The sequence below is a fragment of the Electrona antarctica genome (genome assembly GCF_951216825.1).
Source record: "Electrona antarctica genome assembly, chromosome: 9".
In the NCBI taxonomy this organism is placed as follows: domain Eukaryota; kingdom Metazoa; phylum Chordata; class Actinopteri; order Myctophiformes; family Myctophidae; genus Electrona; species Electrona antarctica.
Window position 1 is genome coordinate 15,218,256 of NC_136790.1, and position 27,314 is coordinate 15,245,569.

General features: G+C 41.7%; 2 protein-coding genes across 5 annotated transcripts in view; one reads left to right on the forward strand and one right to left on the reverse strand.

The window, feature by feature from the left end:
• Positions 1-326: 326 nt before the first annotated feature.
• LOC306929525 (glutathione peroxidase 1-like) lies at positions 327-2,986 on the reverse strand. Its single transcript, XM_079510091.1, has 2 exons — positions 2,684-2,986; positions 327-952 (listed from the first exon to the last, which is right to left on the reverse strand). Exons 1-2 carry the CDS (start codon positions 2,897-2,899, stop codon positions 608-610), a joined length of 561 nt encoding a protein of 186 aa, XP_079366217.1. The 5' UTR covers positions 2,900-2,986; the 3' UTR covers positions 327-607.
• Positions 2,987-6,755: 3,769 nt separating this feature from the next.
• fancd2 (FA complementation group D2) overlaps positions 6,756-27,314 on the forward strand; it is a 45,176-nt gene continuing 24,617 nt past the window's right edge. For all 4 annotated transcript variants that reach the window (XM_079510057.1, XM_079510058.1, XM_079510056.1 and 1 more), the window contains exons 1-21: positions 6,756-6,968; positions 8,351-8,423; positions 8,514-8,648; positions 9,207-9,274; positions 9,360-9,466; positions 9,858-9,918; positions 10,444-10,496; positions 10,643-10,718; positions 10,888-11,012; positions 12,247-12,334; positions 12,690-12,794; positions 12,931-13,031; positions 13,489-13,594; positions 13,766-13,795; positions 14,544-14,690; positions 15,074-15,208; positions 15,603-15,734; positions 16,074-16,181; positions 16,327-16,436; positions 16,577-16,631; positions 25,884-26,003. In XM_079510057.1, the coding sequence (XP_079366183.1) occupies positions 8,351-8,423; positions 8,514-8,648; positions 9,207-9,274; positions 9,360-9,466; positions 9,858-9,918; positions 10,444-10,496; positions 10,643-10,718; positions 10,888-11,012; positions 12,247-12,334; positions 12,690-12,794; positions 12,931-13,031; positions 13,489-13,594; positions 13,766-13,795; positions 14,544-14,690; positions 15,074-15,208; positions 15,603-15,734; positions 16,074-16,181; positions 16,327-16,436; positions 16,577-16,631; positions 25,884-26,003 (1,935 nt within the window). In that variant the 5' untranslated portion in view covers positions 6,756-6,968. The remainder of the gene's footprint in view (positions 6,969-8,350; positions 8,424-8,513; positions 8,649-9,206; positions 9,275-9,359; positions 9,467-9,857; positions 9,919-10,443; positions 10,497-10,642; positions 10,719-10,887; positions 11,013-12,246; positions 12,335-12,689; positions 12,795-12,930; positions 13,032-13,488; positions 13,595-13,765; positions 13,796-14,543; positions 14,691-15,073; positions 15,209-15,602; positions 15,735-16,073; positions 16,182-16,326; positions 16,437-16,576; positions 16,632-25,883; positions 26,004-27,314) is intronic.

Consider the following 27,314-nt stretch of genomic DNA (forward strand, 5'->3'; position numbering starts at 1 on the left):
ATTCTTGGAGTGCATGTTGTGGATATCCTCTTGTAAATCCTTAGGTAATGTAGTCTCAGTCGAGACCCGAAATCCTTATTACAAAATCAGAACATCCTTTAAACATGCAACCTATTCACACTATAGGTTGCACAAACCATACTGTCGCTTTTAGGATATTTGCATTGGAAAAAAAACATCTTATATTCAGGCCAATAGGATAATAGAATTTTGTTTTGGAGGGCAAGTCATGTTAAATACAATGTATATTGGTATGGTTCTATAAAATGAGAATATTTAACTGCTAAAAGACAATGAGTGTAGAGAGACTAATAGTCACCTGCATCTTAGGAAAAACAATACATTTTATTGATCGACTTTACGCTGTGCTTTACAAGAACACAATGCTCCTGGGAAGTTAAGACTTTTACACTTCATCGGTTATCCCTCTCAATATTGATTTAAAGGATGCCTTCATACAGTAAAAGTTCAGAACACGGCAACATTTAGCACAAGAAAAACACAGGTGGTTCTTAAAACACGTTGCACACGTACGCCAACCTTAACAGCAAGTTATTTATAGGACATTGGAATTTGGAAAGCTGACAGGCATTATCGCTAGGACGGTTTATTTTGCCATGTTGAGGAGTTTCTTGATGTCTGCCTCGATGTCGCTGGTCTGGAAGTGTTTGCTGTAGCGCTTGAAGGGCACTCCGTCCGGTCCAACGAGGAACTTCTCAAAGTTCCAGGCGACGTCGTTTCGGCGCACAGGGCTCCACATGATGTGTTTGGGGTCATCCATCAGAACCATGGAGTCGTGGGTCGGCAGCTTCTCCTTCAGGAACACGAACAGGGGATGGGCATCCTTCCCGTTCACATCCACCTTCTGCAGGAGCTGGAACTTGGGCTCGAAGCCATTTCCCGGACGGAGGTATTTCAGGGACTGGAAAATCTCCTCGTTCTTGCAGTTCTCCTGCAAGAGGTTAAACCAGACATTCAAGTTGAGATCAATAGTAGAATCAGAGATGTAGATGTAGAATTGAATTAGCCTTGGATCAAGACAGTCATCTGTCATAAAAATACTATGACAGTCTGACTATAAGGCTATTGTAGAATCAATTAGAATCAGCTTTATTTGTCACATCACAGGTGTAATCTGTGCAAATGTGCAAATTACCTTTTAGCTTGTATGAAATGAAATGAAATGAAATGAAATGAAATGAAATGAAATCTATATTTACCCAGGGTATCTGGGCTAAGCTCAAGAACTTGTTTCCAGCCAGGCCCTGCTCATAGAACACATTTCATCGTAGTGGTTGATGCCTTGTTCAAGGGCATTTCAGCGGTGGTAATTTTAACGTGTCGGACGGCTGGTTCGAACTGGGAACCTTCCGGTATCTAGACCGCGCCGCTATCCGTTCGGCCACCGCTGCACAAAGTATAATAATGAATTGCATTTTTATAGCGCTTTTCCAAGTGCTCAAAGTGCTTTACAGTTTACAATGGTTCATTCATTCATACATTGGGAGATGAAGCGGTGAACAGTCGACGCCCCTGTCCTCACTTCCCACATTCACACACCAATGGTGGCGAGCTCACACCGAGCAACTCATTGGAGGCAATGTGGGGTTCAGTGTCCTGCCCAAGGACACTTCGACATGTGGACAGGAGGAGCCGGGATTCGAACCGCCGACCCAGGGATCATTGGACGACCTCCCCGCCCAAAATGACACACACACACACACACACTCTTAAATCTGTCTAATTGATTTAGTCCATTATAAAAAACACTTTGATTTGTTGATATATAATCCAGATTAGTTCAAAAGTATTCGATTAATCAAAAAAGATAATCAATAGAATAATCACTAAGAAAATAGTTTCAATTAAAAAGTGGTATAGGTATACCGGGTAAATAGATTGATTTGCATGAAATTAATCCTAATTTTTAATTTAATCTCCAGTTTATTAATTTAACAGAATACGATCAAATAAAAATAGATCCCCGCTGCCTGCCACCTGCTATATTGTTGAATGATGGTCTGAAAAAACGGTAACAGGATAGGTGGGCAGTCTGGACACCAAGGAGCAGACTGTCTGGGCAACCTCATTTAGTAAAGTATACATGAATATAACACCTTGCTTAAACATTCGACAATTAACTAAGGTCTAACATTTCTACAATTACTACAAATGGCTACAAAACCTGTATATCCACCAGTCATTTATAAACAAGAAGTTGAACTGGGATACAAATTAAAGTCTAATAATGATGTAGCCTACTGAGCATGTTCAGCTTCACATCATTTATACTTTACAATTTTACAACGCGGTGCCCAGGTGTCCCATTATATATATATATATATATATATAGTGACCACCTATTCTGTATCCGACTTTCCGTTGAATGATGTTCAGCTTCACATCATTTATACTTTACAATTTTACAACGCGGTGCCCAGGTGTCCCATTTTATATATATATATATATATATATATATATATATATATATATATATATATATATATATATATATATAGTGCCCACCTATCCTGTATCCGACTTTCCGTTGACCAGACCAGATCCATGTAATATAGAGTAATATAAGACAGTCTATATCTAATGCTCTGGAACTGACTTGAAACACCTTTACCCAGTCGTAGATCACAAAATATGAATGAACTGATGTGCATAATGTATTTACCTGGTGGCCGAACTGGTTGCAGGGAACTCCCAGGATCACAAGCCCCTTGCTCGAGAATTTCTCGTGCAGCTCGTTCATCTGGGTGTAATCCCTGGTGGTCGTCCCTCAGAGAGACGCCACGTTCTCAATGAGGACAACTTTGCCCTGAAGGGAGGAGAAATTAAACGCCTCTCCGGTTACGAGATTGGCGGTTAGGACGTGGAAATTAGCAGCCATTGTGTTTTTTAGTGATTTATTCGCTGTCTTAAAGTGCGTAGTGTCTTTCCTCCTCGTTGAAGAAGATCTCCCTGTGAAGTGAACAGATGGGTGTTCTGTCTCTCTACTGTACTTCAAGTTCACTGTCATCTGCTTTTGACAGTGTGGTAAAGGAGGAGGTATCAAGTGGGCGGTACAACCAGTGTTGCCAGATTTTGCGAAAGAAAGCAACCAGGTCTATGAAAACAAGGGCAAAAGAAAGGCACATGGAATGGATGGATCACTTATTCACTTCTAGTTGACCAATCTACGCCGTGTGGGCTTGTAGAATGGGGGGTGGGATAGCCTCGGTCCCAGGCTCACTTAACTGCGAAAGGGGGTGGGATTGATTGATTGATTGAAATGTTTATTAACAGTTTGCAGAATTACAGTACATTTCAAGCACAAACTCAATACAAAGGCTGTTAACTGTGAGTGGACGACCCAATTAAGCATTACACTTGTTTACAAGAGGGTCCACCATGTTCAATTCATCAAAACATTTAGAGACGTACAAATAGACATTTCTATATAGACAAAGAACAGAACAGGAATTCATGATGATGGAGGTAAAAAGGGAAAAGAAACATATACAGTGAGGGAAAAAGGGGGGAGGCGCTGGGGGGGGGGGATTCAGATTTTACGGGGGCCAGTTTCGAATTGCAGCCATCCGTAGGTGCCCTTTGAGAGCGGTTTTGAAGGAGTCAAGGGATTCGCATGTCTTAATGACTGTTGGTAGGGCGTTCCACATTTTGGTGGCATAGGAGCGAAAATAATTTAGTCCCTTGTTTGTGCCAAATCTGGGTTGTACATGGTTTGTTGCACTCCCTCTGGTGTTGTGGGTGTGGACTTCGTTAACATTAAGGAAGTATTTAGACAGGTACATGGGTATCTTGGTGGTGTATCGAATCCAGTTTGTTCCTGTCCGAGACCAGCAGTGCTGAGTCATCTGCGAACAGGAACAAGTTGCAGTCACAAGCTGATGTCATGTCGTTTACAGTAAAGGCCCTAGTATGCTTCCTTGTGGAACGCCACACCTCACTGGGAGGGGGGGGGACAGTGTTCCGTTCACCTCCACCATCTGTTCTCTCCCCTCCAGGTAGGATGGATGGATCACTTATTTTACGATAAGAACATGTGTACTAACATCACAATACTAATGACATTTACAACAGGCCATCATAGATCAATAAACAAAAGACAATAAATAGATATAAATAGATAAATACAGCACTATACTAACTTGCCCATCAGCCACTTTTTCAACATATTTTTAAAAATATTCAAAGACTGGGCAAATTTAATTTCCCTTGGGATTTTGTTCCAATCCTCCACCCCTGTATATTTAAAAGAGCTTCTACCTACCTTATGTCTTAGGTTTGGTGGTTTAAGATCAGCTACACTAGCCCTTGTGTTCAAACTATGGAACTGGTTAACATACGGGAAGTAACCTTTAAAATATTTTGGGCATTTTTCTTTTACAATTTTATAGACCATAATGAGTCTCAATAGAGTACCACAGACGAAAAACAGTCTAAGTCCAAATTTCAGACTGACCCCTCCACGAAAAGGCCTTGTTGTCCTGAACCCTTATCTATCATTTATATATTATGGATCAATAGTGTGGACTTAGACTGTTATTCGTCTGTGGTACTGGGAGCCAGTTTAATTGTCTAAAATGGTTAGCTCCAATGTGGGTTCTTGGGGAGAGATAAAGGACTACCCTCATTAGTTTTACTTTGGTGTTTTTGGATAAGCTGCTGTACCAGGTTAGGCAGGTATAATCAAAGACATTGTACTAATGCTGAGGCCAATGTCCTCATAGTGGTACTATCAAGAAATCTGGCAATCCTAGCTAGGAACTTAGTCCTTGCGTGGATCTTGCCAATAACTGAATGGGCCATTGGTTATTCACTTCTAGTTGACCAATCTACGCGGTGTGGGCTTGTAGAATGGGGGGGGGGGGGGGGGGGGATTTTTAGAATATACATGTTTTAACAACACAAATCTGGTCACAGCACTACAGACTATAAATAGCCTAATTTGTGGGTGCCTTGATTATTATTGCTTAACAACAATTAAAACCTTAGGAAGTGGAAGCTGATTTCACCTCTAGGTCTTTCACCTTTAACCTCCAGAGAGGTATAGATACAACATTGAATCAGCACGCGTTCGTTTAATGATTATTTCCATAAATGTACCAAACCTCAGGAATAAATACACAAGAGAGATTTACAATTTAAGTCAACTAGTTTTATATCCTATGTCTAGTTACAATTATTCTTGAGGCTAATCATAATATTTCTGAATCTATAACTAATACAAAATAGAGTGAACAGAGATGGATGTTACCAACAGCTAACAGAGTTCTTAAAGAATTACATTCACCCCAGGCCTGGGCTGTGGCTCAGTGGTCCAGGCACCGTGGCTGGTAATCCAGTCTGGCAGTGTGCCGCGGGTTCGACTCCCGATCCCGACGGCCTTTACTGCATGTCTTCCCCCCATCTCTCTCCCCATTTCCTGTCAGCCTACTGTCTGTCCCTCCATAAAAAAATATAAAATAAAAGGCGAAAGCCACAAAAAAAAACAGAACTCTGGACCCACTGGCTGGTTCAATGACTCGCTGGTCACATCGTAGCAAAATGAGTGAAGATTACAACAGCCAGAGATATTTATTTCTCTCCTGCGATGAATACTGTCCAATGAAAAAGTTGATTCTTCAGGGGAGTGTACTTGACCATCTCCCATCTTTGAAGTTCAGGTCCATCGTGTAGTCATCATGTGTGTGTGTGTGTGTGTGTGTGTGTGTGTGTGTGTGTGTGTGTGTGTGTGTGTGTGTGTCATCCGGTCCCTTTGTTTGTGTACTTCCCTCCCAGGTTGGAGCGACATGAACTTTGTGGCTGCCTGTACTGCAAAATGCTGTTTGCACAGGGAGAGAGAGACAGTGTGTGTGTGCGTGCGTGCACGTGTGTGCACGTGTGAGTGAGTGATATGCTGGGAGGAGGAAATCTGTGTCTGTGTACTAGCTACTAACTGTTTACTAGTTTAATGATTCTAAATTGTGTGAGACCGTGTAATACTTATTAGCATTATTGATTAAATATCATTATTCCCCTTATGATTACTTGTTCACTCCATATAGGCCCCTAAGATGTTCATAATTTTATAATAGCTTGAGTGGCAAATATACCTTAACTCTAAATGCTATAGTAAGTAAGTAGCCTTGCCGAGCCATGAGGCCCATAGGGGCAGGAGCCTATCTCCTGTTTCTGTAGCGTGAGGCAGCTTGATGTACACCCCCTGGACATGATGTACAAGTACACCCCCTGGACATGACGCTCGCAGGGACTTACCCCCAATCCAACCTATGATGCTGAGTGTCAAGCAGGGAGGCACTGGGTCCCATTTTTTAGAGACTTTGGTATGACCCAGCTGGGGATTGAACCCCAGCCTCCCAGTCCCAGGGCGGACACTCAACCACAAGGCCACTGATCTGGTATACTGATTTTTTTTTTTTTTTTAATTCTACCAGAACCATGCCCAAATAAGCAAATGTATACACTTGTTACTAGAAATAAGCCCCCCTCCAAAAAAAAACTACCAAATACCAATAATATTGTATTACAACAATACAGTACAAGCAACTTTACAGAAAAACAAGCCCGAAGTCGCTTATAATATGGAGACATGGCAACCCGGTGTACACCTCAGGGACCGTCAACAACTGTGAATTCAAGAGCGCTAATATCATAACTTTCCATTATTCCGGCGTGCGTGTGTGATATTTTTAGTTGTTAATTGACATGGTGAAACAGAAGTATATTCTCCACAACGGTTTGTCCGACGGTCTATAGATTGTAGACACTTTCAGCTATTATATTTTATTTAACGTGGACGTTTCAGCACGCCGTTGACACTGGTTTCTAGATCCCTGAGGCTGAGGGGAGCGACGTCACGGCGCGGGAAGTCGTGTTGTAGTGAATTTGATCCTGACTGGCTCCTGTTCTGTATCGTCTCGTCTATTTTAACCTGTAAACACTACATACAGACAGTAAGTTCCACTTTGCCATTCTTCTGATAAACATCTAAACTGGAACAAGACGTAGTGTGACATCTAATTTATAGTGGGGGTTATTGTCATTTTAAACCCACATCAGTTTGTCATTAAAAGTTAGCATAATCAAAACAGCGTGCTACTAACACTGCTGCATGGTACCACGTACCCCTAGCCCTAGAATGGCTGTGATAACAGTGATATCATTACATAGATGTCATGTGTGCGTGCGTGTGCATGTGTACATTACTACATTTTATTTCATGTGTACAGTCAAACAGTGTACACTGTACTTGAAAGTTGAAATGATACCACCATGGTTTAGCCTTGGATCATAAGACGATGCATTGGTCATGATGATGGCTGGGTCATCTCTCTCTCTCTGTCATGTTGACATGTTGTATCAAGGCTACACCATGACCATGGTCAAGGGTTTTGGATTTATAGGATGCATCTCTTCACTGAGTAGGTAGGTAGCTCTGGTCCATAGCCTAATGCTTGGCAGAATCATAGAAGCAGTAGGTAGGTAGGTTTACCACCACCCACCAACATGGTTTTCTGACAGCCTGGGTACAACTTAAGCATGGTTTTTACCAATGACAGGATTTTGGATAGATCCTAGCTCTGGTCCATAGCTCTAATGCGTTGCTATGGACCAGAGCTAGATATATCTCTAACCCTAATCCTTAACACAGCACAGGGGTACCACCCCTGCACCAGTTTTGATTGATTGAAAAATGTATAACATTTGTAGAATGGGTACAGTTCAACGAAACTACAGGTTAATAATACAAAATCCGCTAAGAGGATGAAAACGAGAAAAAGCACTAAGACTTGTTTACATAAGGGTCCTCCATTTTCAATTCACAAATGGCATGTTATAGGAATACCAAACGACTCGCCCCTTTACCAACTCGCCCCTGCAAAGTGTTTTAATGTATTTAACAGTTAATTTAGTATTTCCCTCCGTCTCTGAAATCTGAAATGATCTTGTATACAGATTTATTTGATTGTATAGTAGTCGATCTCTATACTCTGTAAAATTAAGAAAGAATAACAAACATGACACAGAGACGGTGACTGCTAATTAAGTTAATATAGGACCTTCTAGCAGTTTGTTTTATTAAACACATTTCTTCCATGTAGCCCATGTTTTGTAATGACATCATCATGCTATTATGCCCGTGGATATACAGAGTGAACTTAACAATGATAAATTAATATAAGACCTTTTATATAATCACCAACATGAATTATGTTTGTTATTTACAGCTAGGTAGAGTAGTGGGGCGAGATGGAAAAGGGGCGACCGTACCTGTTACCTGTTATAGCACCAGCATGTTTTTCCGACAGGTTTTTGTTTAAATCTCTTCCCCCAGATGATGCGCAAGAAGCGACCCGGGTCGTCTGTGGATAAAGGCGAAAGTGCTGCAACTCATGACATATCCAGTAGTACGTTTATATAATATTTATACATTATATATACATTTAAATCTGGTGTCAGTTGCACTGTCATGTTCTGCTTCCTATCCGCTCTTCCAGAATCAAAGAAGAGTCGTGCCAGTAGTCGTCTGTCCAAGGCGGCGGTGCAAGAAGAATCAAACGACTCTGTATTTGGTGTCTTTCTGCGAGAGGCTGGTGTCAGCCTGAGACAAGGAGGTGCATCCAACGAGATTGGTAAGCACATCCAATCCAACCAGCTCATGTTGAGAAACGCCTGGGGAAAAGTGATCAAAAAGTTCTCATAGAATTATACCTATAACTTATTCAGTGATGTAAATAGGTTTTCAATGTATTAAGAGGGTCCCGGGACCCAGGTGTGGTCTTTTAGATGGGTCCCATGGACATTTTATGAGTCCCACTTCAACGACGTTAGGAGTCATATTTTGTCATTTCTTTACAAATTGCAGCGTTTTAACTCCCATTTCATCTTATATGGTTATTATAATATGGTTAAATTCATGTAGAAAATGTATCTTAAAGAAATAAACACAATTCTAAATCTGACAATTGCAAAGAGTTATGCAAACAACAGTGCAAAGTATATGCAAACAAAGTAAATTAAATAGCACCAAATTACAGTACAGGGCTGAGTACAGTAGTGCGTCCATGGGAGTCCCAGAAAGGTCCCCGGATGGGTCCATTATCAATAATCTGCGTTTTGGGATGCAAAATGCACCCTATTAGAATCACTGCTTATTGATTGGCACCTTTGTTTCCCCCCCCCCCCACCAGCCGTTGACCAAGTAGTATTCCAAAAACGGATACAGCAACAACTACTTAAAAGTCAGAGGTACCCTGGTGTGAGTATGAACACTGGGCTGAAGACAACACAGTTTTAAGGGAGAACAACTGCCTTGAAGTTACAAACTATTCATTCCCTTACAGATTATCCAAGAGTTCGTCACTGGAATGGAGTCCTATATTGAGGATCCTGAGAAGTTTAGGAATTGCCTCCTTCCTTGTGTTCCTCGGTTGCCTGATGGGGACCCTAGGTATTATAAAACAAACAAACCAGAAAGAAATAATGCGAGCACAACTTCAGTCAAAGACTAATAGTACAACAAAACTTGCCGAGTGCACGGCTCCAAATTAAGTCCAATAAAATAACACATTATGTTATGTCCTTCAATAGGCACTCAATGTATTTCAATTCAGGACGGCAACGTGCAACGGCAACGTGACACAAACGTGATTCAGCACTATGGCTTGTTTTCTTCTATTATTAAACAATGCACAAATCTAACTGGGAGAAGGCTCCTAGATTAATAATGACTTATATTTATGCAACACCACTCGACTAATGTCAATGGATGTCTTTTTAAAATATATTAGATAATAATGCCAGACCAGTCAGCTCAATTATTTTTTCCTCCTGTGTTTTAGTTCTGTCAGTTCGTTCCAAGAGAGTCTGCTACGTATGCTGTTGGGGATTGAAATGCTACAGGTACAAATTATGTGAATGGTTGGCAGAGACTGCAAGACATTTGCATTAGTAGTAGGAATGCACCGAAAGGGAAATTCTTGGCCGAAACCCGAATACCGAATATCCGAATATGATTAATATTATATATCTTGTTTTCCTACCATTGCTTTCATGGCCGTACCTTAAAGCTACCTGATTTATGGCAAAATAAATGGTTATGGCAAAACTTAACTTAACTTATTCAGCACTTTTCAATGCATTAATTGCATACACTATTCAGTGATATATTTTCTGCCTATTCGGGCCGAAACCGAATAGGCCGAAAATGCATTTTAGCCCATTTTCTGCCGAATATTTTCCGCGGCCAAATATTCGGTGCAAGGGGTGCATCACTAATTAGTAGGCTTATAAGGATATCAATATGATGAATTGTTGCCTGCTGTTTGATATCCATCCATGGACATCATGTACTACTGTATAAACTAGAAGAGTGGTATTTCAACTGCAACACAGATTCCTAATCCATCTTTATATTCTTCCTTGTAGACTTTAATCATCAATGTATTGTTTGAGAAACTCCCCGAATTCATGTTTAACAGGTCAGTATTATGTGTGACCACAGTTTTACTGTATGTCAAATGTAACAGTATTACAAATGTGTTTTATATTACATACTGCATGCAGTATACAGGATAATCTCATATCTTATTATATGCTGTCATCTTGTTCTGTGTCCCCTATACAGTGCAGACGATGGACTTAATATTCCACATGTCATAATCAACCAGTTCAAATGGCTAGACAGAGTAAAGGACAGCACGGTAACCATTTCTGACTAGTTGGTTGTAGCAAATGTTTACTTTCACCTTCTCTGTCCCAGGGTGATTTCAGCCATTATTTATCTCATCTCATCATGTTGATCCATTCCATATCGCCCTAAGTGGCCTTATTTGTAATTGTGCTCTCTCTGCGATCTGTTTCATCATGTAGGAACTGTCCGCTAAGCTCATGCAGCTGGTGTCTGTGGCGCCAGTGGAGATTCAGCGTGACATAATCACCAGCCTGCCTGAGATTCTGGAAGACTCCCAGCACAATGACATCGCCAAGGATCTCAAGTAAGTGTCACTAACGCTGTTAAGCCCCGGGATGGTGGCGATAAGTACAGCTGCATCATAGTGACGTTAAAGTTGGAAGTTTAGCTGTGTCATGAGGTTGTTAAGGGAAAGGGATGGTGGTGGTGGTGATAAGAACAGCTGCACCACAGAGTGATATGATTAAGGTTGTTACAGGATGACTGTCAAGTACAGAGTGCAGTGCAATATGTGGTATGATATCATATGAGATTTATTTAGAGTTCCTGCTGTGTGAAAAACATATTACAAGTACAGACAGGCCATTTGTAAATTTTAGAGTGAATAGCACGAGAATTCCAAAGGTTACTGGTAGATATAAAGGGCTGGAACGAAGCCAGAGGTTATGCAATTTAATATCTACCAACAACCAAGTTGGGGATGAGTTCCACTTTCTGTTTGAGTGCAAGAGTATTAGCATTATGAATATTAGACAAAAATACTGTATGAATATTGTTATTGTTATGTACTGTCTATTTATGAAGTTGTGCTCTATACAAGGGGTTCTCAACCTTTTTGGCTGGGGACCCCCGGAGATGCTTTGGCCATGTCTCGTGACCCCCGCCCCGCACCCCCCCCCCCCCAAACCCCCCCGCCCCGCACCGCACCCCCCCCCCCCCACCCCCAATACAAACTGACTGCAAAAATAACCTTATTTTTTACCTAAATATAGGCTATCATAAATAGCTCAACCCACGGGTTGAGAACCTCTGCTCTATACCATGTGAACATGGTCGTGAGTTAAATAAATGATGAACCGGTTCAGTTCTCTTAGGTTCTTAGTCCATGAGCCTGAGCTCCAAAATTGTTGGGAAAAACTAGACCTATATTACATTGTTTATAGGATCAATACAAGTAAATGAATACATGATAACCCTTCCACAGTAGTAGCTTTTTCATATTTTAGATTATTTTGCATATTTTCCTACATAATGCCTCATTTGTATATTTAAAAATAATAATAAATAAAATTTGTAATAAATAAATCATTGTCTTTGTGTAAGTACTCAATTGGGGAAGTTTCGTGGTGATAACACTCTAATATAGGTATGGTTTTGCCCACTCAATTCACGTTCCAGTTTTGGAGCTCTGGCTCATGGACTGAGAACCAAAAAGAACTGAACCGGTTCCCATTTGGAACCAACCGGTGGAAAAGGGGCCTCTGTGTTCTCTATAGTGCTCAGTTGACCGTCCCTATCTCTCTGTGTGTTCTCTTTAGTGCTTTACTGCAGGAGAACACCCAGCTGACCGTCCCTATCCTGGATGCCCTCTCTAGTTTAAACCTCAGTGCCTCATTACTGACTGAGGTAAGATGCACATACACTTTGACGATGTTATCCATCCATGTGCTGCTGGGTAATTCACAGAATTTAGAACCTCTCAACTGACGCAATCTTTCTCATTTATCGTTAATTGAATAATTAAGATGCACATTTTTTGCACGACACATAATTCTTATACTGTAGGTTGAAATAATCTTGATATTGATTTTAAGTCATCACTGTGTCGTCGTCGTCATCCCCCCCCCCCCCCCTTTCACAACAGACCAAAATGAGACAACAGGCAATGAGACAAACCTCAGAAAGAAATACAAAACACACGGCCGCACGCATACATTTTGGCCGTGTAGAGTAGACTAACTTCTGTTGTGCCCAACATCAGGTTCGTACAGCTGTCATGGCCACCTTGGCAGCAGTACAGTTGGAGGACCTCCCTGTGGTTGTCAAGTTCATCCTGCACTCCATCTCTGGCCCTGATGCGTATGAGGTCACAACTTCAAATCATTGTTCAGAGTATAATTCTGCACCCACATCACCTCAATAGAAACCTCCAGCTAATCAGAATACAATTAATTAAGAAGTGCGTGTGGATGAAGTGTAAGGAATGTGTCCCCTTGTGGCAGGTGGTGAACGACCTTCGTAAGAAGTTAGAACTGGAACTGTGCGTTCTTCCTCCAGTGCTACTCGCCTCGCAGATCCGCATTAAGAGCAAGGGAGCAGCAATGTAAGCACTCCACAGACCACAACACATTTCATCTTCACTCAGCATTTACACATAGGCAGTGATGGTCTTTTAGATGAGTCCCAGGGACATTTGATGAGTCCCACTTCAACGACGTTAGGAGTCATATTTTTGCCATTTTTACAAATTGCAGCATTTAACTCCCATTTCAGTTTATATGGTTATAAGGTGGTTATATTCACGTAGAAAACAGAATAAGAAATTATTATTATAACTAAAGCTAGCAAAATAAACTAGAATAAAAAACAGTACAGTAGTACAGTAGTGCATCCCATGGATGCAGAGGTCGTTGTTTTATTGCATCCCTTAAATATAAACTGCGTTTTGGGATGCCAAAAGAAATGCACCCTATTTTAATCTCTGCATAGGCCGACAGTACACACCCAGAGACCCTCCTGGGAGGTGTTGTTGTTTAGTGATGAGGTTAATTGTTCAACAGGTCCTCTGCCAGCAGCAGCAGCAGTCAGGACAGTGTTTCCTTGGTGTTGGATGGCATCAAGTCAGCAGTGCGCTTCCAAAAGACCATATCTGAGGCTTGGCTCAAGGTAGGGAGAAATGGAACTATTTTGTTTAAATGTTAAATGTTATGTCAACTAGTTATGTGTCAGTTAGACATCACTTTACGTTGTACACACCTCATCATACAGAAATGACCGGAAACTATACTATAACAGTGTTGCAGGTCTGATCCACTTTTGTGTGACTTTGTTTTTCAGGCTATAGAGAATGTTGATGAGGATCATAAGGTAAACAAACACTTCTGTTTTTGGGTAGTATTTCACACCGTGTTCATCCCACTTGGTTTAGAGGCCGCAGCTGTGTTTGTGGTGTAGTGTGGTGGTGTCTGACATCCCTCTGTGTGTCTTCAGCTGTGTTTGTGGTGTAGTGTGGTGGTGTCTGACACCCCTCTGTGTGTCTTCAGCTGTGTGTGTGGTGTAGTGTGGTGGTGTCTGACATCCCTCTGTGTGTCTTCAGCTGTGTGTGTGGTGTAGTGTGGTGGTGTCTGACATCCCTCTGTGTGTCTTCAGCTGTGTGTGTGGTGTAGTGTGGTGGTGTCTGACATCCCTCTGTGTGTCTTCAGCTGTGTGTGTGGTGTAGTGTGGTGGTGTCTGACATCCCTCTGTGTGTCTTCAGCTGTGTGTGTGGTGTAGTGTGGTGGTGTCTGACATCCCTCTGTGTGTCTTCAGCTGTGTGTGTGGTGTAGTGTGGTGGTGTCTGACATCCCTCTGTGTGTCTTCAGCTGTGTGTGTGGTGTAGTGTGGTGGTGTCTGACATCCCTCTGTGTGTCTTCAGCTGTGTGTGTGGTGTAGTGTGGTGGTGTCTGACATCCCTCTGTGTGTCTTCAGCTGTGTGTGTGGTGTAGTGTGGTGGTGTCTGACATCCCTCTGTGTGTCTTCAGCTGTGTTTGTGGTGTAGTGTGGTGGTGTCTGACATCCCTCTGTGTGTCTTCCGCTCTGTGTTCTCTACTTTGCCCTGCGGACTTTGCGTTGCCAGGTAATAGATCTGCTGGTGCTGTTTATCCTCCATTCTACCAACGCCAACAACAGCCGGCGAGGAGCTGAGCGCGTGCTGAAGCTCAAAGTGAGGATGGGACAGATCCAGGAAACTCTGCTCCAGAAGACATTTCGGGGATATGCTCAGGTGAGGCAAAATATGTTATTAACACATTAAGATGAAGACCTGAGGTCGATTCTACAAATGTCTTTCTGAAAATGTTGCTATCAAACCCCCATCTCAAAATATGTCGTGCCAAGGACCCCCAGAAGCAAAGATTTGAGTAAAAATGTTCGCTTTAATACTATATTTTTTTATATCAAATATTTGTCACAAATATTCACGATCTTTAAAAAAAAAATAGCAGATACACAAGCTCATAGCACGTCACAAAGTGATGCGCTATGAGCTTGTAGATTGCTATTTTTGAATAGCCAAATAAATATTAAATGACACAGATGCTTTCTTGGCCTCAATGTGCCATACATACCATCTAATGAAGGTGACGATGATTGCGATTGTAATTGCAGGTGATGCGAGGGTATTTCCCATCCATCCTGTCCCTGGCTCAGAGTTTGTTGCGCTCCATAGACTCCTGTGTGGTGCCCTTTGGTGGACAGCTGTACAGACACTCCTTCACTGCCTTTGACACCTACTGCCAACAGGTGGGTGCTGAAAGTCTTCAGTGTATCTACAAGGATATGGTGCACAATTATCTTTGAATAATCGTCAATCATTTCCATGTTGAAAAATGTCCATACATTTAGTTATTTGTGATGTATGCCCTGTGCAATTTGTGATTACGAAGCCTAAACAGAAATACAAATTGCAACGTTCGGATGTTACAAAAAAAAGAACAAACAAACACACAATTACATCGTAATGATCTGTGCGACAATCGTCAACTTAAATTTGTAATGGCGACAGCCCTAATACATCTAACGGCCTATGTGGCAGCAATCTTGACACGGTGGTGTCCTCCCTGTGTGTCATGGCTGACAGGAGGTGGTGGTCTCTCTGGTCACCCATGTATCTCTCTGTGTGTGTCATGGTTGACAGGAGGTGGTGGGCTCTCTGGTCACCCATGTATGCAGTGGTGTGGGAGGGGAAGTGGACGTGGCTCTGGAGCTCCTCTGTGGCCTGGTAACGGAGAAACCCTCTGAAATGGCCCTGTATGCCGTCTTCGTTAAGGTGAGGAGATCTTAATGATATTATAGATAATATAATATATATAGAGCCATAACCAGAGATACTGTACAGAGTAGAAAATGGTTATTTTGAACATGTACTGCATGTCCATTTTATGTGCCGTTAACCTCAGAGCTTGAAGCATAATTCCGGCTTCGCTGCTTGCCGTGTTTGTTGGCCAGGGTTGCTCACCAACACCAAAAACAAACTACTTTCCAAAACTGAAATTTGATTGTTTTCGGTCGATGACTGACCTTGAAGTTAGGCCTTAGCCCCTTCAAGGTAAGTGTCTGTGTTAGCGTTGGTGTTTGTTTTTTAAGCTAACTGTCGTGTTGGACACAGGGAATCCTGGACTACATGGACAACCTGAGTCCTCATCATATCCGACGGCTCTTCCACCTGCTCAGCAGCCTGGCGTTTGGACAAGAGCAGCAGGGCGCTCACATCCAGGTAGCACGCAGTCCGTCAAACAACACTCGCATTGCCCACAGTACGTAGCACACTGCTGCTGTTGTCGTCGTCAGTGATGTACATTATACACCAGAGTCCTCGCTATCGTTCCTCTGTTGTTCTGATTCTTTCCGTCTCGTCTCAGGACGACATGCACATAGTGATCCGTAAGCAGCTCTCGAGCACCGTGCCCAAGTACAAACGTATCGGGATCATCGGCGCCGTCATGGTGGTGGGCAGCATGGGCGCCCTCAGGTAGACTCCGTTTCATTCTCATTTAATGACTTCCCAAAACTGTAACTTGTGCTCGTTTACTTTTGTCCACGCTCCTTCTTCATTGGTTGATCGTCTCTTGTCGCTCATTCTGCTCTCTCTCTTTCCTTGCCCGCCTATAGGCCAAAAGTGGAGGATTCACAAGAGGAAATATTACCACCGGAGACATATAGACAGGTGAATGCACCATTATATTACCACCGGAGACATATAGACAGGTGAATGCACCATTATATTACCACCAGAGACATATAGACAGGTGAATGCACCATTATATTACCACCGGAGACATATAGACAGGTGAATGCACCATTATATTACCACCGGAGACATATAGACAGGTGAATGCACCATTATATTACCACCGGAGACATATAGACAGGTGAATGCACCATTATATTACCACCGGAGACATATAGACAGGTGAATGCACCATTAGACATATAGACAGGTGAATGGACCATTAGACATATAGACAGGTGAATGCACCATTAGACATATAGACAGGTGAATGCACCATTAGACATATAGACAGGTGAATGCACCATTAGAGACATATAGACAGGTGAATGCACCATTAGAGACATATAGACGGGTGAATGCACCATTAGACATATAGACAGGTGAATGCACCATTAGACATATAGACAGGTGAATGCACCATTAGACATATAGACAGGTGAATGCACCATTAGACATATAGAGCCCTATTAAGCAAGACGAAAAACCCATGCGGTAATACAGATTTCGCCCTCGCTCTGCGCCTTTTCGTATTATGGAAGCCGTGGTGAGCGCTCACTCATATGGAATACCACGTTCCTGCATAATTTAGCATTGGGGGAGTGTCCATATGTTAATTATTTTCGCTTTGCGCTAATTTGCTATTAAGCCCCTTGACCTAAAAACACTCAGCGCATACCGATTCCGCCTGGGTCTGACCACGTCTTAAAAGCAAAAAGCACTGTTTGATTTGACACTTGAGCGGCTCTGGAGTGCTGCTGGAGTGTTGCCATGTCTGCTGTTTATTATAAGCGGCTTCTTTTTCTGCAAAGATGCTTGTAAATATTGGTAGTTGTGGTTGCTTTTCTTGTTTCTAAAGTGCTTATTTGGGCTTTTCTCCTAATGTTGTTTAAACCAGTGATCCTCACACAGCGACATTCCCATGTCAAGGACCCCCAGATTAATGCATTTGCCCAACTAAGCCAGTGACCCCCATGACAGATTTGTGTTTTTAAATGTTTCAATAACATTTTTCAAAAATATTCCACAATTGTCACTTTTTTCAAAGATTACTTTTGAAAATAGCAGATCTACCAGCTCACAATGCATCACATTCATTCATTAAAACAATGAACTCTGACTGCAGGGGGATATATATTTATAATGATCATGATGTATCTGGAAATCACAATTAACACTCCAATAGCTTAAACAACTGTTTAGTGTAGTGTGACATTACATTTTCTTTCAGCAGGGCAGACAAGTCAGGACACAGTGGCTAGGAATCTCAGAATAGCCAGTGGCTTGATGACCACTAACAAATGGTTGGGTGTCGCTTGGTAGGCTTGCATGTTAGGACACCTACTGTGCCTCCTAGCACTGGGCTTCCTGGTGACCATATATGGGGACAATTTGGGACGAAGGGGGTTTGGGTAACCTGAGACCACCTTTGTCTCTGCTCTAAGTTGTATAAAGGTCTACAGAAAATGCCTAGTTAACGTGTGTTAGTCTGGAAGCCGAGAGGCTGAAGGATCCGTGGGGCTCTGTCCCCATGGCTGATGCTGTATTGAACTCTGCAAATAAAATGGAACTCCGGAACCTTCATCTGCCTGTCTCTGCTGTTGACTTCATGCTCCGTATTTTTGCCTGAGTATTTTCTAGTCTAAGTATTCAAAGGTCTGTGTATGGGCCTTTGATTATAGAACAGATTCTTCAAAGTGGTGCCGAGCTCGGTCGCGATGATGCATTTTTTGCGTCAGGCGAGAGACCCAGTGGACAATTGACAATTCAGTCTAATAGATATTTCGGTCGGCGATTTTTTGGACGGAGGAGAACGACGACGGCGCTGCAGTCGAACCGGCGAGACAATGGCGACGGCCTGCCCGGCGCGGTGGGGGGGGTTTCATTCATCACCACCACGACGGAGGCGGCCTGCACCGAGGAGCGGCGATGGGCAACGGCGTGATGCTCTCGGCGATCGTGACCAGAGGGCGATGGACAGCGGCTGGACGGCGGGGAGAGGGGTGCTACGGAGCACAGCGTGCCCCGGCCCGAGGGCGTTCGTCGGCGGTCAGCGGTCCAAGGGAGGCGATGGCCACTTCATTGACTCTTCACGGCGCGTCTCGACTCGACAGGCGGCGAGGCGTCGTGGTTTCGTTCCATTCAGCGGCTCGACAGAGCTGATCTACAAGCTCGCAACGCGGCGAATCGCAAGTTTCTGCCTCGCAGAGGCCTACAGGCTCCTGTGATGACACTGAATCACTTTCTCGTTTTTTAGTCATGTTGTATTATCATGACTGAAAGGGAGGAGGTGATGAAAGTGAATTCGGATCAGAATGAAAGTTTTCGGACAAAGGGCAACTCTCGACAACAGAGCGGCCTATGCCATGCGGTGCATAAGTGTACTGCATCACAAACCTCGTTTGGCCCGTGTGCGCTGACTGATGGACACTGACGAAGGTGAGACAAAAGGAGAAGAAACGTTACAGAAGATTCTATTATATCAGATGGATATCGTTCCATTTGATTCCAAATGTATGTTCACGTTTGTCTAGTTCAACATATAATGGGCATGTGTGTTGATTTTATGTGTCAGGTATTTAATTAGAGAAGTTGGCTTAATGGGGATGATATGCCTAAGGGAGATTTGGAGCTGAATAGAAATATTTACCGGAGTAAAATTAGTTAGATGTCTCTTTGTCAGGCGAAAGACAGCGCTCCTGTCGTACGCATAAGTATTAATCATCCTAATTGTGCATAACGTTCTTATTTTTGTTCGAATAAATTTGTGAATGGGAAAAGTCAACGAAAGTATTTCTGCTATGACATGTGGGGAAAACTCTAAAGTTATATAAATTACTCTAGGATTTTAACGTAAGTGAATAATAGTAGCATGCACGAGATCTGGAAAAACTTAGTTAGGGTTTATGGTCGTCGGTGGTAACAGTGCTGTTATTTGTACGAGCCTTGGGGAATCTAGAGTGTTGAAATAATTATAGATGATTTCTGCATGTCCTAAAAAGATGAGTTAACTAAACAAAAATGAATCATTTTATGAATGACTATGGTAAAATTTATCCTTAACATTAACTGATGCTAAGAGCATCAGATGTAAAGTTTGAAGAACTGTAACACACTTTGTATTCAATAATTGGGTGCTTTTGAGTTGAAGCAAAAGGGGTTGGATTAGACGGTGTATTGTGTTTAAGTGTCAGATAAATGTTTACGGGTTATAGTTTATGCCAATGATCATGTTTTGAGTTATGTAAAGGTTAAAAGTGTTGATTACAGTACAGAGAAGTTGTTAGTGTGTAAGAGAGATTCTTACTGTGGTTTTCGGGCTGGAATGTATTTTTTACTATTTACTTACTTACTTATTTTTATTCATTGTATTTCCTATGTAATGTTTTAGCCTGAAATTAAATTGAACACAGAAGGGAGTTCTATAAGCACACCGATGATAATACTGTAATGGAATGAGAACACTGGTAACGAGTTATGTGATTTGAATGCCTAGAAGTCTGCAAACCATTTTTGAATTCTACTGTAATTGTTGATTTCTTTGTGTCATATTTTTAATGTTCCAGTCAGTGCCAAAGGGAGGACGAGGGTCAATAATTGTGTTTCCATATTCGTTTTTATGAGGCATGGTTGCCTCAAAGGGAGGTCTGATGTATCTGGAAATCACAATTAACACTCCAATAGCTTAAACAACTGTTTAGTGTAGTGTGACATTACATTTTCTTTCAGCAGGGCAGACAAGTCAGGACACAGTGGCTAGGAATCTCAGAATAGCCAGTGGCTTGATGACCACTAACAAATGGTTGGGTGTCGCTTGGTAGGCTTGCATGTTAGGACACCTACTGTGCCTCCTAGCACTGGGCTTCCTGGTGACCATATATGGGGACAATTTGGGACGAAGGGGGTTTGGGTAACCTGAGACCACCTTTGTCTCTGCTCTAAGTTGTATAAAGGTCTACAGAAAATGCCTAGTTAACGTGTGTTAGTCTGGAAGCCGAGAGGCTGAAGGATCCGTGGGGCTCTGTCCCCATGGCTGATGCTGTATTGAACTCTGCAAATAAAATGGAACTCCGGAACCTTCATCTGCCTGTCTCTGCTGTTGACTTCATGCTCCGTATTTTTGCCTGAGTATTTTCTAGTCTAAGTATTCAAAGGTCTGTGTATGGGCCTTTGATTATAGAACAGATTCTTCAATCATTCTAACAATGTGCAAGAAAATATGTAAAAAGAAGGAAGAACTTTATATTTGTGGACAATCAAAATATGCTGGAAATTTTAATGTGGTGTCATTAAAAGGAATCTTGATATGGCAGACTCACTATCTAGAAAATAAAAACATGGCACTTCATTTAAAATAGGTTGTAGACCCCTGTTATATGCGATTCTTTTGGGAGTATGTTTATAGACCTATTTACTTGTTTCTATGACACATGGCAACAGCGAGTTTTCTGGCTTTGTCGTTGAGATTATAAAGGGTCATATATCGCTCATTTCTCAACCTTTTTTAGAAATTAAAACATCTCCATACTCATTGGGAGGTTTTCTTTCATACGCTGTATCACACCCGACTCAATTCTTCTTCAATAATATGCTACGAGCGAAGACCATAACATTGGGGCCGCAGCAATACGCATGGCGCACGTATGGCATTTCAACTCATTCCTTCGTCGTGACTCGAATGAAATAAAATAAAATAAACGTTATTTTACTGGTGTTTTTCAATAGAAACAAATAAAGAGCGTGTGTGCAACAGTCAGTGCATATACGTGCATGCACTATAGGCTATATTTCCTCCTTGTCGGGATGGTGAGCTGAGCTCTTCACAGCCCGTTTGTCTTTCATATTATTCTTATAATATTTGATATTATAAACACTCATGGTTCTCTCATTTCTCAACCGTTTTTTAAAATGTAAAAATCCCCATATTCCTTAGGAATCTTGCTTTCATTCGCTGTATGGTACATGGTTCTATTTTTATCGAATTAAACAATATCAAACGAACTTGTATGTTCGGGGGTTAGACGATTCTGGGAACATTACGCATGGATTGCCAATTTGCCAGCCAATGCTGCGTATCTACTCGCAGTTCCATTCCGATCTGAAAGGTATAGGTAGGTGCCATTTCAAAGTCTTAGTTATTCATTTATGAATCAAATCAACTAGAATAAAGATTTTTACAGCTGTTTTTCATGCTTAGAACAGAAACAAATTAAGTGACGATGTGCGTATATCTCCCTCCCTTAGCATATGGCTGCGCCGCTGTAATGACTTTCCAATGAAAACTGCAAGTTACTTAACAAAATAGAGACATAGGCCTACAAGCTATGCACATCATGGCTGTGACAGCTTGTGGATCTGTTCTTTGGAGGCATAAAGGTGACAGCATGCAGTGCAATATGAATAATTAACCCAAATGTGACAAAGTCATGTCATGTCTATGGTGCCAGTCTGCAGAAATGTAATACCACTTGCCGAAAAGGGCGCATCATCAGCTGGTGTCGTAAAGAGAATAGTACGGACATGTTCATTGGGTAAGCCTCAAAACTCCCTTAAACACTCCCATGACTAATTCAAGGCCGTTTTGCTCACACCACGGGGTGTCGAAAGCGCTTCTTACCTGGCCCATAATTGTAATATGACATTGCACCCGCCCCCACGTCTTAAAAACTGTAAAATTATATGTAATTAGATTCCACTTGCTTAATAGGGCCCATAGACAGGTGAATGCACCATTAGACATATAGACGGGTGAATGCACCATTAGACATATAGGGCCCTATTAAGCAAGTGGAATCTAATTACATATAATTTTACAGTTTTTAAGACGTGGGGGCGGGTGCAATGTCATATTACAATTATGGGCCAGGTAAGAAGCGCTTTCGACACCCCGTGGTGTGAGCAAAACGGCCTTGAATTAGTCATGGGAGTGTTTAAGGGAGTTTTGAGGCTTACCCAATGAACATGTCCGTACTATTCTCTTTACGACACCAGCTGATGATGCGCCCTTTTCGGCAAGTGGTATTACATTTCTGCAGACTGGCAACATAGACATGACATGACTTTGTCACATTTGGGTTAATTATTCCTATTGCACTGCATGCTGTCACCTTTATGCCTCAAAAGAACAGATCCGCAAGCTGTCACAGCCATGATGTGCCTAGCTTGTAGGCCTATGTCTCTATTTTGTTAAGTAACTTGCAGTGTTCATTGGAAAGTCATTACAGCGGCGCAGCCATATGCTAAGGGAGGGAGATATACGCACATCATCACTTCATTTGTTTCTGTTCTAAGCATGAAAAACAGCTGTAAAAATCTTTATTCTAGTTCATTTGATTCATAAATGAATAACTAAGCCTTTGAAATGGCACCTACCTATACCTTTCAGATCGGAATGGAACTGCGAGTAGATACGCAGCATTGGCTGGCAAATTGGCAATCCATGCGTAATGTTCCCAGAATCGTCTAACCCCCGAACATACAAGTTCGTTTGATATTGTTTAATTCGATAAAAATAGAACCATATACCATACAGCGAATGAAAGCAAGATTCCTAAGGAATGTGGGGATTTTTACATTTTAAAAAACGGCTGAGAAATGAGAGAACCATGAGTGTTTATAATATCAAATATTATAAGAATAATATGAAAGACAAACGGGCTGTGAAGAGCTCAGCTCACCATCCCGACAAGGAGGAAATATAGCCTATAGTGCATGCACGTATATGCACTGACTGTTGCACACACGTTCTTTATTTGTTTCTATTGAAAAACACCAGTAAAATAACGTTTATTTTATTTTATTTCATTCGAGTCACGACGAAGGAATGAGTTGAAATGCCATACGTGCGCCATGCGTATTGCTGCGGCCCCAATGTTATGGTCTTCGCTCGTAGCATTTTATTGAAGAAGAATTGAGTCGGGTGTGATACAGCGTATGAAAGCTAACTTCCCAGTGATTATGGAGATGTTTTATTTTTTTTAAAAGGTTGAGAAATGAGCGATATATGACCCTTTACAATCTAAACGTTTGAACAGAAAGCCGTCCCTCTGTTGCAACAGGAGACGAGCTGTTGCCATGTCTCATAGAAACAAGTAAATAGGTCTATAAACATACTCCCTAAAGAATCGCATATAACAGGGGTCTGCAACCTATTTTAAATGAAGTGCCATGTTTTTATTTTCTAGATAGTGAGTCTGCCATATCAAGATTCATTTTAATGACACCACATTAAAATTTCCAGCATATTTTGATTGTCCACAAATACATAATGAATAAAGTTCTTCCTTCTTTTTACATATTTTCTTGCACATTGTTATAATGATCATTATAAATATATATCCCCCTGCAGTCAGAGTTCATTGTTTTAATGAATGAATGTGATGCATTGTGAGCTGGTAGATCTGCTATTTTCAAAAGTAATCTTTGAAAAAAGTGACAATTGTGGAATATTTTTGAAAAATGTTATTGAAACATTTAAAAACACAAATCTGTCATGGGGGTCACTGGCTTAGTTGGGCAAATGCATTCATCTGGGGGTCCTTGACATGGGAATGTCGCTGTGTGAGGATCACTGGTTTAAACAACATTAGGAGAAAAGCCCAAATAAGCACTTTAGAAACAAGAAAAGCAACCACAACTACCAATATTTACAAGCAACTTTGCAGAAAAAGAAGCCGCTTATAATAAACAGAAAACAGACATGGCAACACTCCAGCAGCACTCCAGAGCCGCTCAAGTGTAAAATGAAACAGTGCTTTTTGCTTTTAAGACGTGGTCAGACCCAGGCGGAATCGGTATGCGCTGAGTGTTTTTAGGTCAAGGCGCTTAATAGCAAAATAGCGCAAAGCGAAAATAATTTACATATGGACACTCCCCCAATGCTAAATTATGCAGGAACGTGGTATTCCATATGAGTGAGCGCTCACCACGGCTTCCATAATAGGAAAAGGCGCAGAGCGAGGGCAAAAACTGTATTACCGCATGGGTTTTTCCACTTGCTTAATAGGGCTCATAGACAGGTGAATGCACCATTAGACATATAGACAGGTGAATGCACCATTAGAGACATATAGACAGGTGAATGCACCATTAGACATATAGACAGGTGAATGCACCATTAGACATATAGACAGGTGAATGCACCATTAGACATATAGACAGGTGAATGCACCATTAGACATATAGACAGGTGAATGCACCATTAGACATATAGACAGGTGAATGCACCATTAGACATATAGACAGGTGAATGCACCATTAGACATATAGACAGGTGAATGCACCATTAGACATATAGACAGGTGAATGCACCATTAGAGACATATAGACAGGTGAATGCACTATTAGACATATAGACAGGTGAATGCACCATTAGACATAGACAGGTGAATGCACCATTAGACATATAGACAGGTGAATGCACCATTAGACATATAGACAGGTGAATGCACCATTAGACATATAGACAGGTGAATGCACCATTAGACATAGACAGGTGAATGCACCATTAGACATAGACAGGTGAATGCACCATTAGACATAGACAGGTGAATGCACCATTAGAGACATATAGACAGGTGAATGCACCATTAGACATATAGACAGGTGAATGCACCATTAGACATATAGACAGGTGAATGCACCATTAGACATATAGACAGGTGAATGCACCATTAGACATATAGACAGGTGAATGCACCATTAGACATATAGACAGGTGAATGCACCATTAGACATATAGATGGGTGAATGCACCATTAGAGACATATAGACAGGTGAATGCACCATTAGACATATAGACAGGTGAATGCACCATTAGAGACATATAGACAGGCACCATTAGTATAGCAATGTTCATGTTGTAGAACAGACCGAGTTAATAACAAGAAGCAGCAGAGATTCACATTGGTAGGTTACCAATATTGGGTATATCCTCTCCGTCTAAATACAGAGATTCATACAGTCAGTTTTTTATTATTCTATCCGGTTATCTGAACCCAAATAATCAATATATTTCCCAAGCAGTTATCAAAAACATGATCTTTTTACAGTATGGAACATTCACATTTTGTGTGAAATTTTAAATGGCATCACTAAACCGATAAAATTGTATTCGCCCAATCGATGGTTGCATGAATATTGTCACCGCTAGTGTTTACTGTTTATATGTATATATCGTTGCCCATGTAGGTGACAGCCTTGTTGGAGCTGGTGAAATCATGCAGTGAAAGCATTCCTGAGGCTGCTGCTCTGTACTATGACGAGATGGCCAACCTGGTCCTCACCTGTAACCTGGACCCTACCGTGCAGGTGTGTTTGAGATACAAGCTTACTGTAACCTGGACCCTACCGTGCAGGTGTGTTTGAGATACAAGCTTACTGTAACCTGGACCCTACCGTGCAGGTGTGTTTGAGATACAAGCTTACTGTAACCTTGGACCCTACCGTGCAGGTGTGTTTGAGATACAAGCTTACTGTAACCTGGACCCTACCGTGCAGGTGTGTTTGAGATACAAGCTTACTGTAACCTGGACCCTACCGTGCAGGTGTGTTTGAGATACAAGCTCTGTAACCTGGACCCTACCGTGCAGGTGTGTTTGAGATACAAGCTCTGTAACCTGGACCCTACCGTGCAGGTGTGTTTGAGATACAAGCTCTGTAACCTGGACCCTACCGTGCAGGTGTGTTTGAGATACAAGCTTACTGTAACCTGGACCCTACCGTGCAGGTGTGTTTGAGATACAAGCTTACTGTAACCTGGACCCTACCGTGCAGGTGTGTTTGAGATACAAGCTTACTGTAACCTGGACCCTACCGTGCAGGTGTGTTTGAGATACAAGCTTACTAAAGCATACGCAATTAATTGGTCTATTCGTGCGGCTTGGCTCCTTTAGAGAGTGATTTGTCTAGAAGAAGGTCTTTGTGTGTGTCACACACACAGGGGTAAGTAGCGGCACTAGGCATGTAACGATATATCGTATATCGATATTATATCCCGATGATGTATCGATTTATTAAAAATTAATATCGATTAGGGGGGCTAGTGTGTTATATGAAATGTGAGCTGTAATCATATTCCATCATATTCACATGCTTTTGGAGAGAAATGAGACAGACTCCATGCAGTCACTTTCAGTAGTAAAGGCCTGCAGAGGGGAGCTGTAGTGTCTGTACCCAGGTGATGGTCGTTATTGATGCTCATTAATACATCAAGGAAGGCAATTATGTTTCTGCACTGTCAAATAGGTCTACATCTATCCTAAGATGCCATCAAAGAAAAGAAGAAATGTTAACTCGAGCTAGGTTTAAACATGAAAGCATGTTTACAGTTGTTGCACAGAAATTGAGTCATTTTACATGAAAAGTAATGCTACTTTTGCAATGTAGTTAAATACAATTTGTGAAAAAAGCTTGGGGGAAAGATAAATCATTAAAAATAAATCACACCCGTGTGAACTGAGTGGTGCAGTGACGTCACACACTAACCATAGCAACCATGCTCACCCGTACGTGGCCCCACATACAGGTACACACATACACGGACACATACAGACAAAGCTGGTTGTTGGAATGGTTTGCACCACTCAAAAAAGATTTATCGGTCATTTGTCTGGAAAATAA